The following is a 13,795-nucleotide window of genomic DNA, read 5'->3' on the forward strand; positions in this document are numbered from 1 at the left end:
TTTTGGGCAGTGTAGAGTAGGGCTTGTTGTTTGTCATTTCTCCGATCACAAATGCACACATGGTTTTATGTTTACGCGGCGCGATGCAACGCATAAAAAGACAATATAAGTCATTATAATCCATAATTATGTCCCCACGGCATGCAACAAATGCCTCGTTTATAATGGGTTTTAATGTTTTTTAATCATCGCTCCATCACAGTATGTGAGGGGCGTAACATTTCCCTCACACGCTGGAGGTATTCGGCCAATCACAACGCACTGGATAGCTGGCCAATCAGAGCACACCTCGCTTCTCAGACCGATGAGCTTTGTAAAAATCGACGCGTTTCAGAAAGGCGGGGCATAGAGGAGAAACAATAATGTACAGTATGTGGAAAATAATGTGTTGAACCTTAAACCGCATAAACACATTTCATTACACCAAACACACAAAATACTGTTCTTTATAGCAGCATCATATGACCCCTTTAACATGATGTTTGTCCTGGTGTCCTCTACAGAAGACACGTATGAAAATTATGCCAAGTCATATTCTGATTTGAAACCCCATCACATTTTTCCGAGATGTTTATTTACGACAAACAATTTGAAAATTAGTCCGATTTAAATGATTATTACAAAATATTATCATATTTCCCTAAGAGTGCCAAATCTGATCAATCTGTCAATATCAGTCGTATTTAAAGACCAAGGAGAGGGAGTTTATGATCAAACCTCCAAACATTTTGGGATCTCTGAAAAGCCCTGAATGTGCTCGGTATCCAGACTCAAAACTGTGGCATGTAGAATTTGCACTCCAAGGGCAATTTACCATGGTACATGTCCAGAATAGTGAGGCGATTTTAAAATATTTGTAAGCATAAGCTACATCCATCTATTCGATCTGTATAGTTACACTTTGATTTTATTTATATTAGGTCAATTCAGTAATGCCAAAGGTCAGTGCTACATATACATTCAAATATATTAGTACATTTATGAAGTATATACAGTTTTCTGAGCTAAAAGGGAACGTTCTCAGAACGTTCTGGCAAGGTTCTCTCAAAGTTAAGAAGAAACATTCTTACAGTAATGTCAATAGAACATTCGTTCAAAGTTATCTGGTCTTTAATAACGTTATCGAGACATTATCACAATTTATACATCATTCATGGAACTTTTTTCTGAAACATTTTAGTTGGACGTCACTTCTTGTTTCAGAACATTTAGAAAACATTCCGAAGTAACGTTCTCGTAATGTTTGCTCACAAAATGATAAAATTGAACATTCCCTTAATGTTTTTTTTGTTCCAATGTTAACATAACCAAGAAAAAACATTTTAAAAACTGGATGTTTTGAATGAATGAAGTTTCAAACAACTTTTTCATAACTTAATGAGAAAGTTAGCAAAAAGTTCTTGGAACATATTTTTGTTAGCTGGCTTTAAAGCGTTTTATAGCATAAATACACACACATACATGTGTGTGTCTTTAGGATGAATTACTGAAACCTGATGAGTCTGAATGGGATTCACAGCTGAAATCCCCAACACCTGCCTAATGCCAACATATTTCAAACTAGATTAGTCTCTGTCAGTGAGTGTTTTCTAAAATAAACATAAATAAAGATGAATAAGTTTCATGAAGCAAATGCTTTGCGGTTTGTTTTTGCTATGTTTTTTCGCCCATCTGATTGACTTGACACAGTAACTACAGCAGCACACAGACAAAACAGCTCATTATACTCGATTAAAATAGAAATGCTGTGATCCAGTGCTATCCCAACCTTTTTTTAGTCGCGGTACCCTTTGGAAATTTTAATAAACTTGTGGCACCCTACAAAATTAATTTTGTCGCAATATTTGAATTTCTAACTTCGATATGATAATTTGAAAAGTGTAGATATTCGGTACAACAGGGAAGAACTGCAGAATATAATGTCATACAGATATTTTTAATATTATTAAAAAATGTTGTCCATCAATGGTGGCAATCAGTAGGCTAATTTCTAATGAAGAGACCAATTTATATGACAGATTTAATGTAGGCTTTTATACATATGTAAACGTTATTTAATTACCATTATAACTAGCTAGCTCACAAATTTGTGCTCACTCAGTGTTTTTTTTATTTTACAGTGGGGTAATTTTGGTGCAGTTGCACGAGACAGCTTGATTTCAAACTTTGAATTTAATACAAAATGACAAGTAAGCAGTCAGTATTATATAATAGATGCTTTTTTTGAACATTTTAGCATTTTAAAAATATATATTTTTTAAAAATTAAAAAAGGATTTTTTTACACGGCACCCATGCTCTCGACAGACGGCACCCCGGTTGGGAAACACTGGTGTAGATGATTTAACCCTACTGTTTTTTTTTAATCCAGTACTAATTTTGTGTTGGGGTCAAACAGACACCCATTGGTTTCCATGACAAAAAATAAATAAAAAATCACCAAATTGGCAAAAATCATATCTAAAATTTGTGTAAAAACAGAAAACCTCTGTTATAGCTTGTCAGTTACTGAAAAAATTAAATATGTGAGAAATGTAATAATTTCCTATTTTTATTGTGTAATTTTGTTATATTGTGTTAGGGGCCAGTTTTTCAGGGCCGATGCGATCAAGTAGACCGATAACCGATATTTTGAATCGATATATATGTCTGGTGTAAAAATAAAAATAAATGTCAAAATTAAGAATAACAAGGGCTCTGACAAAAACGTTCTTTAAATTATTTTATCAGCAAATCGGTTTTGAAAAGGACTGATACCGATAAGCATAAAAAAGCTTAATATCGGCGCAGATAATCGGTCAACCCCTATTTCATATTTTAGTTTTTGACAAGTTACAATTTTTTTTTTTACCTGATTCTTTAGTGTTTTTCAAAGTGTTGATTTTTGGCAAATTGCATGGACACCAGTGAGGGTCAATTTGAGGTCATAACAATTTCTGTACAGCCTTTCCAAAACACATCTATGTGTCTAAACTTTGCATGCACATTCATGACCCTAAATGAGAAAAAGTCACCAAATGTTAAGAAGAAATGAAGTTTAACCAATTAAAAAAGGGTCAGACTGACCCAGACACAACAGGAAAATGAATTTGTAGGACTTTTACATCTGTATGTAGGATTTTCTCAGCGGACTCCACTAACAATAACATTCATAATTACAATCCCTTGAATGCTTCCTTTCCCACAGGTCTCATTTGCCAATTTCCTTTTCCTTTTTGAGTTGTTTTGGTTCTTACCATGAATATTTTAGCACTATTTATGGCTGTATCTTTGTGCAACATGATGTTTTGTTGTTGTTTTGTAAGACTGAAATAGCTCCAGTGTTTGAGAGCAGATTGTTTCTAGATTGAATGAATGACAACGTAACAAGAAAGAATTCAACTTTCCTTCATCATGATTGATACGATCTCCTGCTGAAAACAAAGTGCATGTGCTTTAGCATTTGAAAAACGTCTGGAAATGTAGTCTAAGCGTGCACATCTGTTTTAGTGAAGTGTTGAACAGTCATTGTACAAGCTATCAAAATGTGCATGACATTCCTTACAAAACCACTGAAACATTTCCTCATTCATTCTTCACTAAACTGTATTCATGTTAAATCTGCTTTAAAAAGTCCGATTTTTACAGTCCAAGTTGTAGCTGGTCAGGTTTAATAATCTGTTATGGTGCATGTTTTAATGTACAAAGATGACTGTAATTAAACCACATGTAGGTTAATTGCCAAAAGAGTTTTGATACTCTCCATGTGCCTGAATATGTGTAAATCCTCACTATATAGCAGTATTTACATCTATGCATTTAGCAGACGCTTTTATCCAAAGCAACTTACAGTATGTGATCATATATTGACGTACACAGCATTTCTGAAACAATAGGGGAACAATACCAGGATGAGCCACCCGGAAACCTCTTTGAAAACAATCATTATTTTTAGCAATTCTCTTGGGTGACGTTGTAGCACAGAAACGCCACGCTTCAGCTCTAATATAGGATCAGTGAATCTGGTCAAGTATAAGAGCAAGATCACAAGATCAGGCTTTTGAGTTTGTCTGATTTCATTTCGGCTATGCTGAATAGACTATAGTTACTGCTCATTCTGCTGTAGGGAGAGTCTTTCTAGGACACTACATGGAGACTTTGTTGCTTTATCCTCTTTAATATCTTGTTATCTACAAAATAAGTCAAAATCAGCAGTTGATATGTATGTTTTGTTGATGTTTGCATTGCATTGCAAGTTCAGAGTTTTGACCAGTTTTTAGTTTTAAGATAGTTTCTGTGTTTTTACACTTGTGTGTGTACGTATGTGGGTGTTTGGCAATGGACTTTATTCTCTAAACAAACACAAACACCAACTCAGTTTCTGTTGATTTCAGTGCCCGTTTCATTTCATGTTTTTATATCAAGGTTTCAGTAAGATAGGAACTAATGTAGCTCTTTTCAACACACAAATGTGCATTTATTTTATATTTTATTTCATTTTATTTGAAATAATTTTTTTATTTGAAATATAAAGAGATAAAAAAAAAAACAAGTGGAAAAAAATCTAGTGTGGTTTTAGTTACTTTTATTTTATATAATACTATTAATATTATTTATTAATTAGTTTTAATTAATATTTGTAGTGTTTTAGTCATTTTGTTGTGTGTTTTTGTCATTTTTATTAGTTGTTTTATATTTATATGTCTGTATAGTTATTTTTTTATATTTAGGTATTTAATTTCAGTAAGTTGCCAAAGCAAAATGTCTTATTTTTGTTTAGTTTTTCAATCAAATCTGGCTCTCATTAAAATTTGTTTTTATTTTATTTTATTTTATTTTATTTGCCTATTGTATCCAGTAGTTTTTATTTGACTGAACTATAGCGATCCTAGCGAATTCAGATTCTGATTCCTCTTCACGGTTGTGTTTTCTTGATTTAACAAGTGGAAAAAAATCTAGTGTGGTTTTAGTTACTTTTATTTTATATAATACTATTAATATTATTTATTAATTAGTTTTAATTAATATTTGTAGTGTTTTAGTCATTTTGTTGTGTGTTTTTGTCATTTTTATTAGTTGTTTTATATTTATATGTCTGTATAGTTATTTTTTTATATTTAGGTATTTAATTTCAGTAAGTTGCCAAAGCAAAATGTCTTATTTTTGTTTAGTTTTTCAATCAAATCTGGCTCTCATTAAAATTTGTTTTTATTTTATTTTATTTTATTTGCCTATTGTATCCAGTAGTTTTTATTTGACTGAACTATAGCGATCCTAGCAACTCAGATTCTGATTCCTCTTCACGGTTGTGTTTTCTTGATTTTTAAGTGCTCTCCTGCCTAAATAATTAGCTCTATATACTACACAAAAACTTTATTAATTGCTTTATTAATTAAAAAAATATGATTAATTGCTTTATTATAACTGTGTATTTGCCTATTGTATCCAGTAGTTTTTATTTGACTGAACTATAGCGATCCTAGCGAATTCAGATTCTGATTCCTCTTCACGGTTGTGTTTTCTTGATTTTTAAGTGCTCTCCTGCCTAAATAATTAGCTCTATATACTACACAAAAACTTTATTAATTGCTTTATTAATTAAAAAAATATGATTAATTGCTTTATTATAACTGTGTAACCTAACATGATTTCTGTGAGTGAACTGACCGATTCAAATGATGACTCCAGTCTTCAAAAAAGATTTTTCAAGAAGAACTTGTTCACAAGAGTCATTTGTTTGTGAATCAGACTACACTGATCACGCTGTATGTTTGTTGTTGAATGCAACTGAAAGATATCATTGTATTATGTTTCTGCATCTATTCTTTCTCTCATAACATTCAGACTGTTAACTCCTAATTCAGTGGTGCTGTAGATTTAATCATTGGTTCCCATTGGCAGTATCTGTTTCTCTCTCTACTATCTCTCACATTTAGATCAACACCAATGGGTTTGTTGCCCTGGAGAAGCCAGCAGGAGAATCCGAGTATCTGGGCAACATGCCGGCTGGTTTTGGGATGATCGCTGCTCTGCAGGGCGACCTGGACACCAGCAACGGAGTAGGAAAGGTGTTCTTCCGCCAGGACTCCAGTCCGGCTCTTCTACAGCAGGCGGCCGATCACATCAACAGAGCCTTCCCCGAGGATGACGTGGTGAACCCCATCCACGCTGTGGTGGTCACATGGGTGGATGTGGCGTCCCATCGGGCTGAGAGCAGAGGAGACGGACTGGAGCACACCGGAAGAGTGAGGTTCAGTTTATTTGTGGGCCATTCACACATTTCAGCATGTGTTTTTCATTGATGTATTGTTGGACTTTTCTACTGCTGGTTGCCTTGCATTATTGGTAGGCTGCATAACACACCATAGCTTTCGAAAATCGAATCATAGCATCTGCGTTCGGATATGTTTTGGGCCTAAGAAAAATGCATCATATCACAATTATCAATGCATGTGTCAAACTCACCTGCACTGCAAAAATCATCTTCCTAACGAGCATTTTTGCCTGATTTTCCAGTTAAAATATCAAATAAATTAATTAACTTGTTTACAGCATAATTAAAGTAATTGCTTACGATTTTAAGGCTTCATATAGATTGTATTTTGAATATATTAATATAATGTATTTCACTGGGCCAGATCTTTTTTTTTTACTTCTTTTAAATATAACATTTTGTTAAAAACAAGTGGAAAAAATCCAGAGTGTTTTTTTGTATAATTTATATACTATAACAGCTTTTTATTAATGTTTTGAATTCGTTTTTTTATATTGTGCTTTTATTAAAATTTTTGTTAAAATTTTGTCATTTTGTTGTCTTTTGACACTTTTATTAGTTTTGGTTTTATATATCTAGTTATATTTGTTATATTATATACTTGTTTAAAGCATATTTAAAGCATAATTTTTTAAAATAATTTTGCACTGGCAGATCATTTTCATTTTTTTTAAATATAAAAGAGTTAAAAAATACTGGGGGAAAAAATCATGTTTTATTTTAGTTTAATTAATATACTATTATAATTTGTATTAATATAAGTTATATATAATATAAGTTTAGTTTTTTTATTTTTATATTTTGTTTTCATTTTAATTTTAGTTAACGTTTTAGTAAAAAAAAATTTTTTTCATTTTTATATAATAATTTTTTTTTATATTTAACTTATAATTAAAGCATAATTGCATAATATTTTAAGACTTCATAGGTATTAAATATGTAAATATATTTTCCACTGGAAGATCTTTGTTCACTTCTTTTAAATATAAAGAGTTAAAAACAAGTGAGGATAAATCCAGTGTATTTTAGTATGTTTAATATAATGTTTTTGAATTTTTATTCATATTTTGAATTGGTTTTTGTAAATTTTTTTTGTTGTTGTTGTGTTTTTGCCTTTTTTAATATTTATGTTTTAGTAAATTTAGTACTTCGTTTTTAGTACTTCAAGTTTTTTCAATCAGATCACCGTTATTTTTATGTCTGAATAATTTTTAATTAATATTCAGTTTAAGTTTTGGTCATTTTAATACTTTAACTTGAACTACACAAAAAAGAGAAATGTTGCTTTGGCAACTAACTGAAATAAGTTCTGATGGCTTTATCATTGCATCTTGCTGTGTGTGTGAATTATAGATATATATATGTGTATATTATTGAGTCATGGATTTAATTGATTGGATAAAAAAACACTTAATGAGTTAATAACTCCTGTTCTTTATCCTTATAGCGAAATACGTTTCAGCTGGTCATCGCTTCTCTGGAGACGATGTCCTTTGCGATTCTTCTCTACCCGAGAGAGGCGATGCAGTTCCAGAGCACCGGCAGCAGCTACACGATGCACGCCGGCTTCAGCAAAGGAGAAAAGACTAACTTATTCCTTTCGAAGAAGCAAGGACCGTACTATCGCATCACAGACGACACCGAGGCGTCTGTCAAGAAATTAGCTGAGTAAGTTTGGTTGCTGTTAGTGCTGGAGTTCACCTAAATGTAAATATTCTCATCATTTACTCACCCTAACAATGCTCCAAACCCACATCTCTTTCTTTCTTCTGAAGCGACACTCCAAAATGGACCAAAAAACACCATAATTCTCCTTAAACTAACCATAGAAGTATAGTGCAGACAGTAGCTTTATGTAGAATGAGATTTGAGAGCTGCAATAGAGGAGAATTGCAATGCATTATAACATACGAGTCGAATGAACTGCAAAAATATTTTTTTTTTCCTTGATCTTGTGTTTTTGTCTTGTTTTCCATTACAAATATCTGACCATTCTTAAAGTGCCCCTATTATGCCATTTTTAAAGTTCCTGATATTGTTTTGGGAGTCTCCTACAATAGTTTTACATGCATGTATAGTAAAAATTGCTGTAGTTTTCTCAAAATATGCATTTAATATCACCTCGGTTTCCAATGATTCTCAAAGGATTCGTTCGAAGCAGTTCTGAGATTCAGTCTCTCTAAACCCCTCCTTTCCATGAGCCTGCTCTGCTCTGATTGGTCAGATGGCCCGGTCTGTTGTGATTGGTCTACCGTGTACCAAGATTGGGGTTGTTCTGCTGTTACAGTGGAGAAAATGAATTTTAACCACTGATTATTTGCAGCCTCGTCATTCCGAAGTGAAAATAAAACAAATTTACTTCCACAGCGTCTTCTCGACATGAGTTTGAGGGCGGGGTCAAGCTGTTCACGGCCGGCCAGCGTAGAACATAGGCGGGCATTACGCAATTATGTAGAATGAGATTTGAGAGCTGCAATAGAGGAGAATTTCAATGCTTTATAACATATGAGTCGAATGAACTGCAAAAAAACATTTTCTTGATCTTGTGTTTTTTGTCTTGTTTTCCATTACAAATATCTGACATAATAAGTGCCCCTATTATGCCATTTTTAAGGTTCCTGATATTGTTTTGGGAGTCTCCTACAATAGTTTTACATGCATGTGTAGTAAAAATTGCTGTAGTTTTCTCAAAATATGCATTTAATATCACCTCGGTTTCCAATGATTCTCAAAGGATTCGTTCGAAGCAGTTCTGAGATTCAGTCTCTCTAAACCCCTCCTTTCCATGAGCCTGCTCTGCTCTGATTGGTCAGATGGCCCGGTCTGTTGTGATTGGTCTACCGTGTACCGAGATTGGGGTTGTTCTGCTGTTACAGTGGAGAAAATGAATTTTAACCACTGATTATTTGCAGCCTCGTCATTCCGAAGTGAAAATAAAACAAATTTACTTCCACAGCGTCTTCTCGACATGAGTTTGAGGGCGGGGTCAAGCTGTTCACGGCCGGCCAGCGTAGAACATAGGCGGGCATTACGCAAATGTGTTTGTTACCGAAGAGGGATTCCAATTACTGAGACTATAACTTACTTGGGAGACTATAACTTTATTTATGATGCACTTTCGGCTTTACAGCTTTGCAGATCGTTTACATTCATATACAGCTACATTACAAACTGCATGAAAGGCAATATTTGAAATGCATAATAGGGGCACTTTAAACTAAGATGCACTTACTTATTAAGCACAAATACTTAAGATATTAAGTCTTGTTTTCTGAAATTGTTTTTCAAAATGAAGTGTTTATGCTTAATATGCAAAAACACGCTTCTTTTTATTACGCCAATATGCTCACTTAATTTTGATAAATTTTCCTGAAAACTAAACTTAATATCTTCAGTATTTTTGCTTAACAAGTTAATGGATCTTGATTTAAAAATGTTCTTATTGATTTATGAATGTTTATAATAAAAATAATAAAGTATATTTAGGACAGCAAAATAAATGGACTAGAACCTTTTTGAGCTAAAATATTTTCTTGAGAAAATATTTTTCTATTTTATATAAACATTCCAGATATATTTATTGGACAAGCAAAATGAGAAAAATCAAATCTTGTTTTCTGAAAAATGTATTCAAATTAAGTGAGCTTGATAAATAAGATAAAATAGATTTTTTAAAATAGATTTTTAAGCATATAAGTAATTTTCCTTCTCAAGTAAATGTATCTTGATGTAAGAATATTTTTTTAATTGATTTATGTATTTTTAAACCTGTTTATATCTAATATCTGAAGTCATTTTCCTTCTCAAGTAAATGTTCTTAAATCTTGATTTAATAATTTTTTTGATATTTATAATGGAAGACAAAACATGACAAAATACTAAATGTGAAACTCATTTTTTGCAGCTTGGCTACTTTTATTGATTACTTCTTGGACTTTTTTGAAGCTTGACAGATGCAGTCACTATGAATTTTTGTCGTGAAGAAAATGTAATATGTAAATATAGTTCACAATTATGTTCCACGGAAATGAACAGCATAGTGGTTTGGAGCAACAAATAAGTTTCAGGTGAACTAATGACGTTTTTGTGACTTTGACCATGTTTTCCCATAATGCTGTTGGATGTCTTTTCCAGGCAGACTAACTCCGGAAAGCGTGGCGTGTGGGTGTATGAAATCGGGACGTTCCCTCACTTCACAGACGTCGCTCCTGGAGAAGTGCCGGATTTTCCTTTGGATTCCCAGCAGCACAGGAGCACAGGAAGCCACAGCCATCAACACCCGGTGTATCCTGACCTGGATGGAGTCTACCATCGTCCAGAACACCCTCCACCCACCCAGGTGCACACGGTTCAGTTCAGGCCTGAGCGACAGACGGTCGTGGAAATCGAAAATGAAGACGACATCGAGGTTGAGGGTCAGCACGAGTGCTTTATTTACTACAGTAATGAACAACTTTGTACTTTTCTTGAGCCAAAACCATCTCTTTTTTTTTTGTCTTGTTCTTTGCATACAGTATTTACATACAACTCTGGTGAATGTGGCGGACAGAAATGCTCCAAATTTGGCGAATGTAGGAATTATCCGAGCGGACGATGCTGCCAGTGTAAACCTGGATACTACGGCAATGGAGTTCAGTGTGTATCTGACGGTAATGCCTCTATAATGGACTTCAGTTGCTACTGGTTTCATTTCTTTTATAGAAAACATCGAGGTTGAGGGTCAGCACGAGTGCTTTATTTACTACAGTAATGAACAACTATGTACTTTTCTTGAGCCAAAACCATCTCTTTTTTTTTTGTCTTGTTCTTTGCATACAGTATTTACATACAACTCTGGTGAATGTGGCGGACAGAAATGCTCCAAATTTGGCGAATGTAGGAATTATCCGAGCGGACGATGCTGCCAGTGTAAACCTGGATACTACGGCAATGGAGTTCAGTGTGTATCTGACGGTAATGCCTCTATAATGGACTTCAGTTGCTACTGGTTTCATTTCTTTTATAGAAGTGTTTTCTTATGGTGGGTCATGATCACTGACAGCAGAGAAAAATAATAAATATAGTAAATAATAGATACATTTAGAAACACATTAATGGTCACATGACTTGAAGATAAAAAAATGGTTAGTATTTATGATTTCAAAAGTATATATAGTATATACATATAAATATATATGTGTGTGTGTGTGTGTATATATATATATATAATAATAAAATGCACAATATTTAGTCTAATAGACTTCTCATGACATACATAAAAAAAATATTTTTATATATTATATTAAAATATGTTATTTCCTATTATTTAAAAAAATATGTATTTATTTCTTTTTTTTAATTATGATTTTTTTAAATCGCTTGTTTGTATTACTTATAGAAGTGTTTTCTTATGGTGGTTCATGATCACTGACAGCAGAGAAAAATAATAATAAATATAGTAAATAATAGATACATTTAGAAACACATGAATGGTCACATGACTTGAAGATTAAAAAATGGTTAGTATTTATGATTTCAAAAGTATATATAGTATATACATATAAATATATGTGTGTGTGTGTGTGTGTGTATGTATATATATATATATAAATAGTGGCGCTTGTGCCACTGCTCTCAAACGTTAGTCTGGGGCCCTGTCATATAGTGAATGTAAAAATGTAAAGAATCTTATTTAGCTCAGGGTTATTATAGTTTACTAAAACTGAAAATAAAAATAAACTAAAAAAAAATTTTTTCCCCCCTAAAACATCTTTATTATTTGAAACAAAATAACGTTAACTGAAACATATCACACTGAAAAATAAAATATAAAAAGCTTATTTCATCTAGCTGTCAAGGCAGCATTTCTCATTTTAATTGAGTTTAACTCGATGCAGTAAAATAACTAAAACTACATTTGAAATAAAATCAATAAAAATATATGCTGTAGACATATATAAAATTAGCAAAAACTGCTAAAAAAGACAAAAGTACACAACAAAATTACTCAAACTTAAAATATAAAAATAAAAATTTGAGTTGAATTACTGAAATAAATGAACTTTTCCATGACATTCTAATTTACTGAGATGCACCTGTATGTCACGAAGTAACACATTTGCATAATGTCTGCCCACGTTCTATGTCGCCAACTTGCCCGCCCACAAACAGTAAAATTTCCGTGTGGTTAACATCATGTCGAGAAGACGCTGTGTCCTACACTGTGAGAGTAAATTTGTTTCATCACATCTTATAATTACCACAAACTTGTTAACACTTGACACTTACCACTGAGAAACGTCCTGCTCCAGTCGTGCTTGCGAATCAGTCTCTTGTCGATCAGCCACTTCAACCGTTTTATCTCTTTTGTGATGTATCATTGCTGCAGGGATATTCAGACTCTTGTGTTTGACATCAGTTAGACTATAATGGTAATGGTTTTATTAAATCATGTTATTTAATCGGTTGTGCTGTGTTGTAGAGGTGCAGCGTCCTGTGGACCCGTGTCGCATCGGCACTCATGACTGTGACATCCCTGAACGCGCTCGCTGCAGCTATACCGGAGGATCGTCCTACATCTGCACCTGCCTGCCGGGATTCATGGGAGATGGGCGCAGCTGTCAGGGTGGGTCTCTACCGCTCTATCGCAGACATGCTTTCATATATACGATTTATTAGAAGAATTCACACCATTTTAATGTCCACCAGGCTAATTTATTATTATTTATTTGGTCATTATTGACTAATTCATTTTCCTGATTGATTAATACAAGCAGTCATTCTGCCTAGTTTCAATTCAACAGTCTGGTCAATGGATAGTGCTTTTTGATAGTTTTAATATTAATATTTTAATTTAATTTGAATACAGCAATTTTGTCTTCAAATCTTTGTTGTTATTAAATTGCATTTGTTTATTGGCCACTACTGTAAATGCAAGATTTTTTTACATCTGCACATCTTCAGTAGTTATCAGACAAATATGTGACTGAGCACTTTACATTGGCTGTAAATGATTTGACATGATGTTAATGGATTTGACCTCAGTCTGATTATTAGCCGAGAGGGAAAACAGACACACAGTTGTGTTCAGCTTTCATTTCTGTTTCCCATCACTACTGGACAACTCGTTCATTTTTCAGTATTTTTGCACTTGCTTTACTTACACATTTAACTTCATTCATATTTAGTTTTATTTATTATTTAAATGTAATACATTTGTTTAAAGGGGTCCTATTATGCATTTTCACTTTTTCAACTTTAGTTAGTCTGTAATGTTGCTGTTTGAGCATAAAAAAGATCTGCAAAGTTACAAAGCTCAAAGTCCACTTCAAAAGGATATATTTTATTGAACAGAAATCCCTTTTCAAAAACTACAACGAACGACTCGTTTGGACTACAACGCATATTTTCCGGGATTTGTGATATCACAAATATCGATGAATGGGACGAGACCTGGTTGAGCTGCACTAGAGAAGGCAATGAGTGTTATTACAATGTCGGAGACACGCTAGCTTTCCACACGTAGCACTGTAGACACAAACAATACCGGACGCTGGAGCACACA

At 33.3% G+C, this 13,795-nt stretch overlaps 1 protein-coding gene across 1 annotated transcript in view; it reads left to right on the forward strand.

Annotated features, from left to right (window-relative positions):
* Positions 1-12,913, forward strand: part of LOC107575665 (nidogen-1-like) — a 15,228-nt gene extending 2,315 nt beyond the window's left edge. Inside the window, exons 2-7 of the mRNA XM_016262025.1 lie at positions 5,915-6,223; positions 7,700-7,920; positions 10,387-10,667; positions 10,767-10,901; positions 11,071-11,205; positions 12,707-12,913. Coding sequence (XP_016117511.1) covers positions 5,915-6,223; positions 7,700-7,920; positions 10,387-10,667; positions 10,767-10,901; positions 11,071-11,205; positions 12,707-12,909 — 1,284 coding nt within the window. The 3' untranslated portion in view covers positions 12,910-12,913. The remainder of the gene's footprint in view (positions 1-5,914; positions 6,224-7,699; positions 7,921-10,386; positions 10,668-10,766; positions 10,902-11,070; positions 11,206-12,706) is intronic.
* Positions 12,914-13,795: the final 882 nt, after the last annotated feature.

The sequence above is a fragment of the Sinocyclocheilus grahami genome, unplaced genomic scaffold (assembly GCF_001515645.1).
Source record: "Sinocyclocheilus grahami isolate Dianchi unplaced genomic scaffold, SAMN03320097.WGS_v1.1 scaffold2799.1, whole genome shotgun sequence".
Classification (NCBI taxonomy): Eukaryota; Metazoa; Chordata; class Actinopteri; order Cypriniformes; family Cyprinidae; genus Sinocyclocheilus; species Sinocyclocheilus grahami.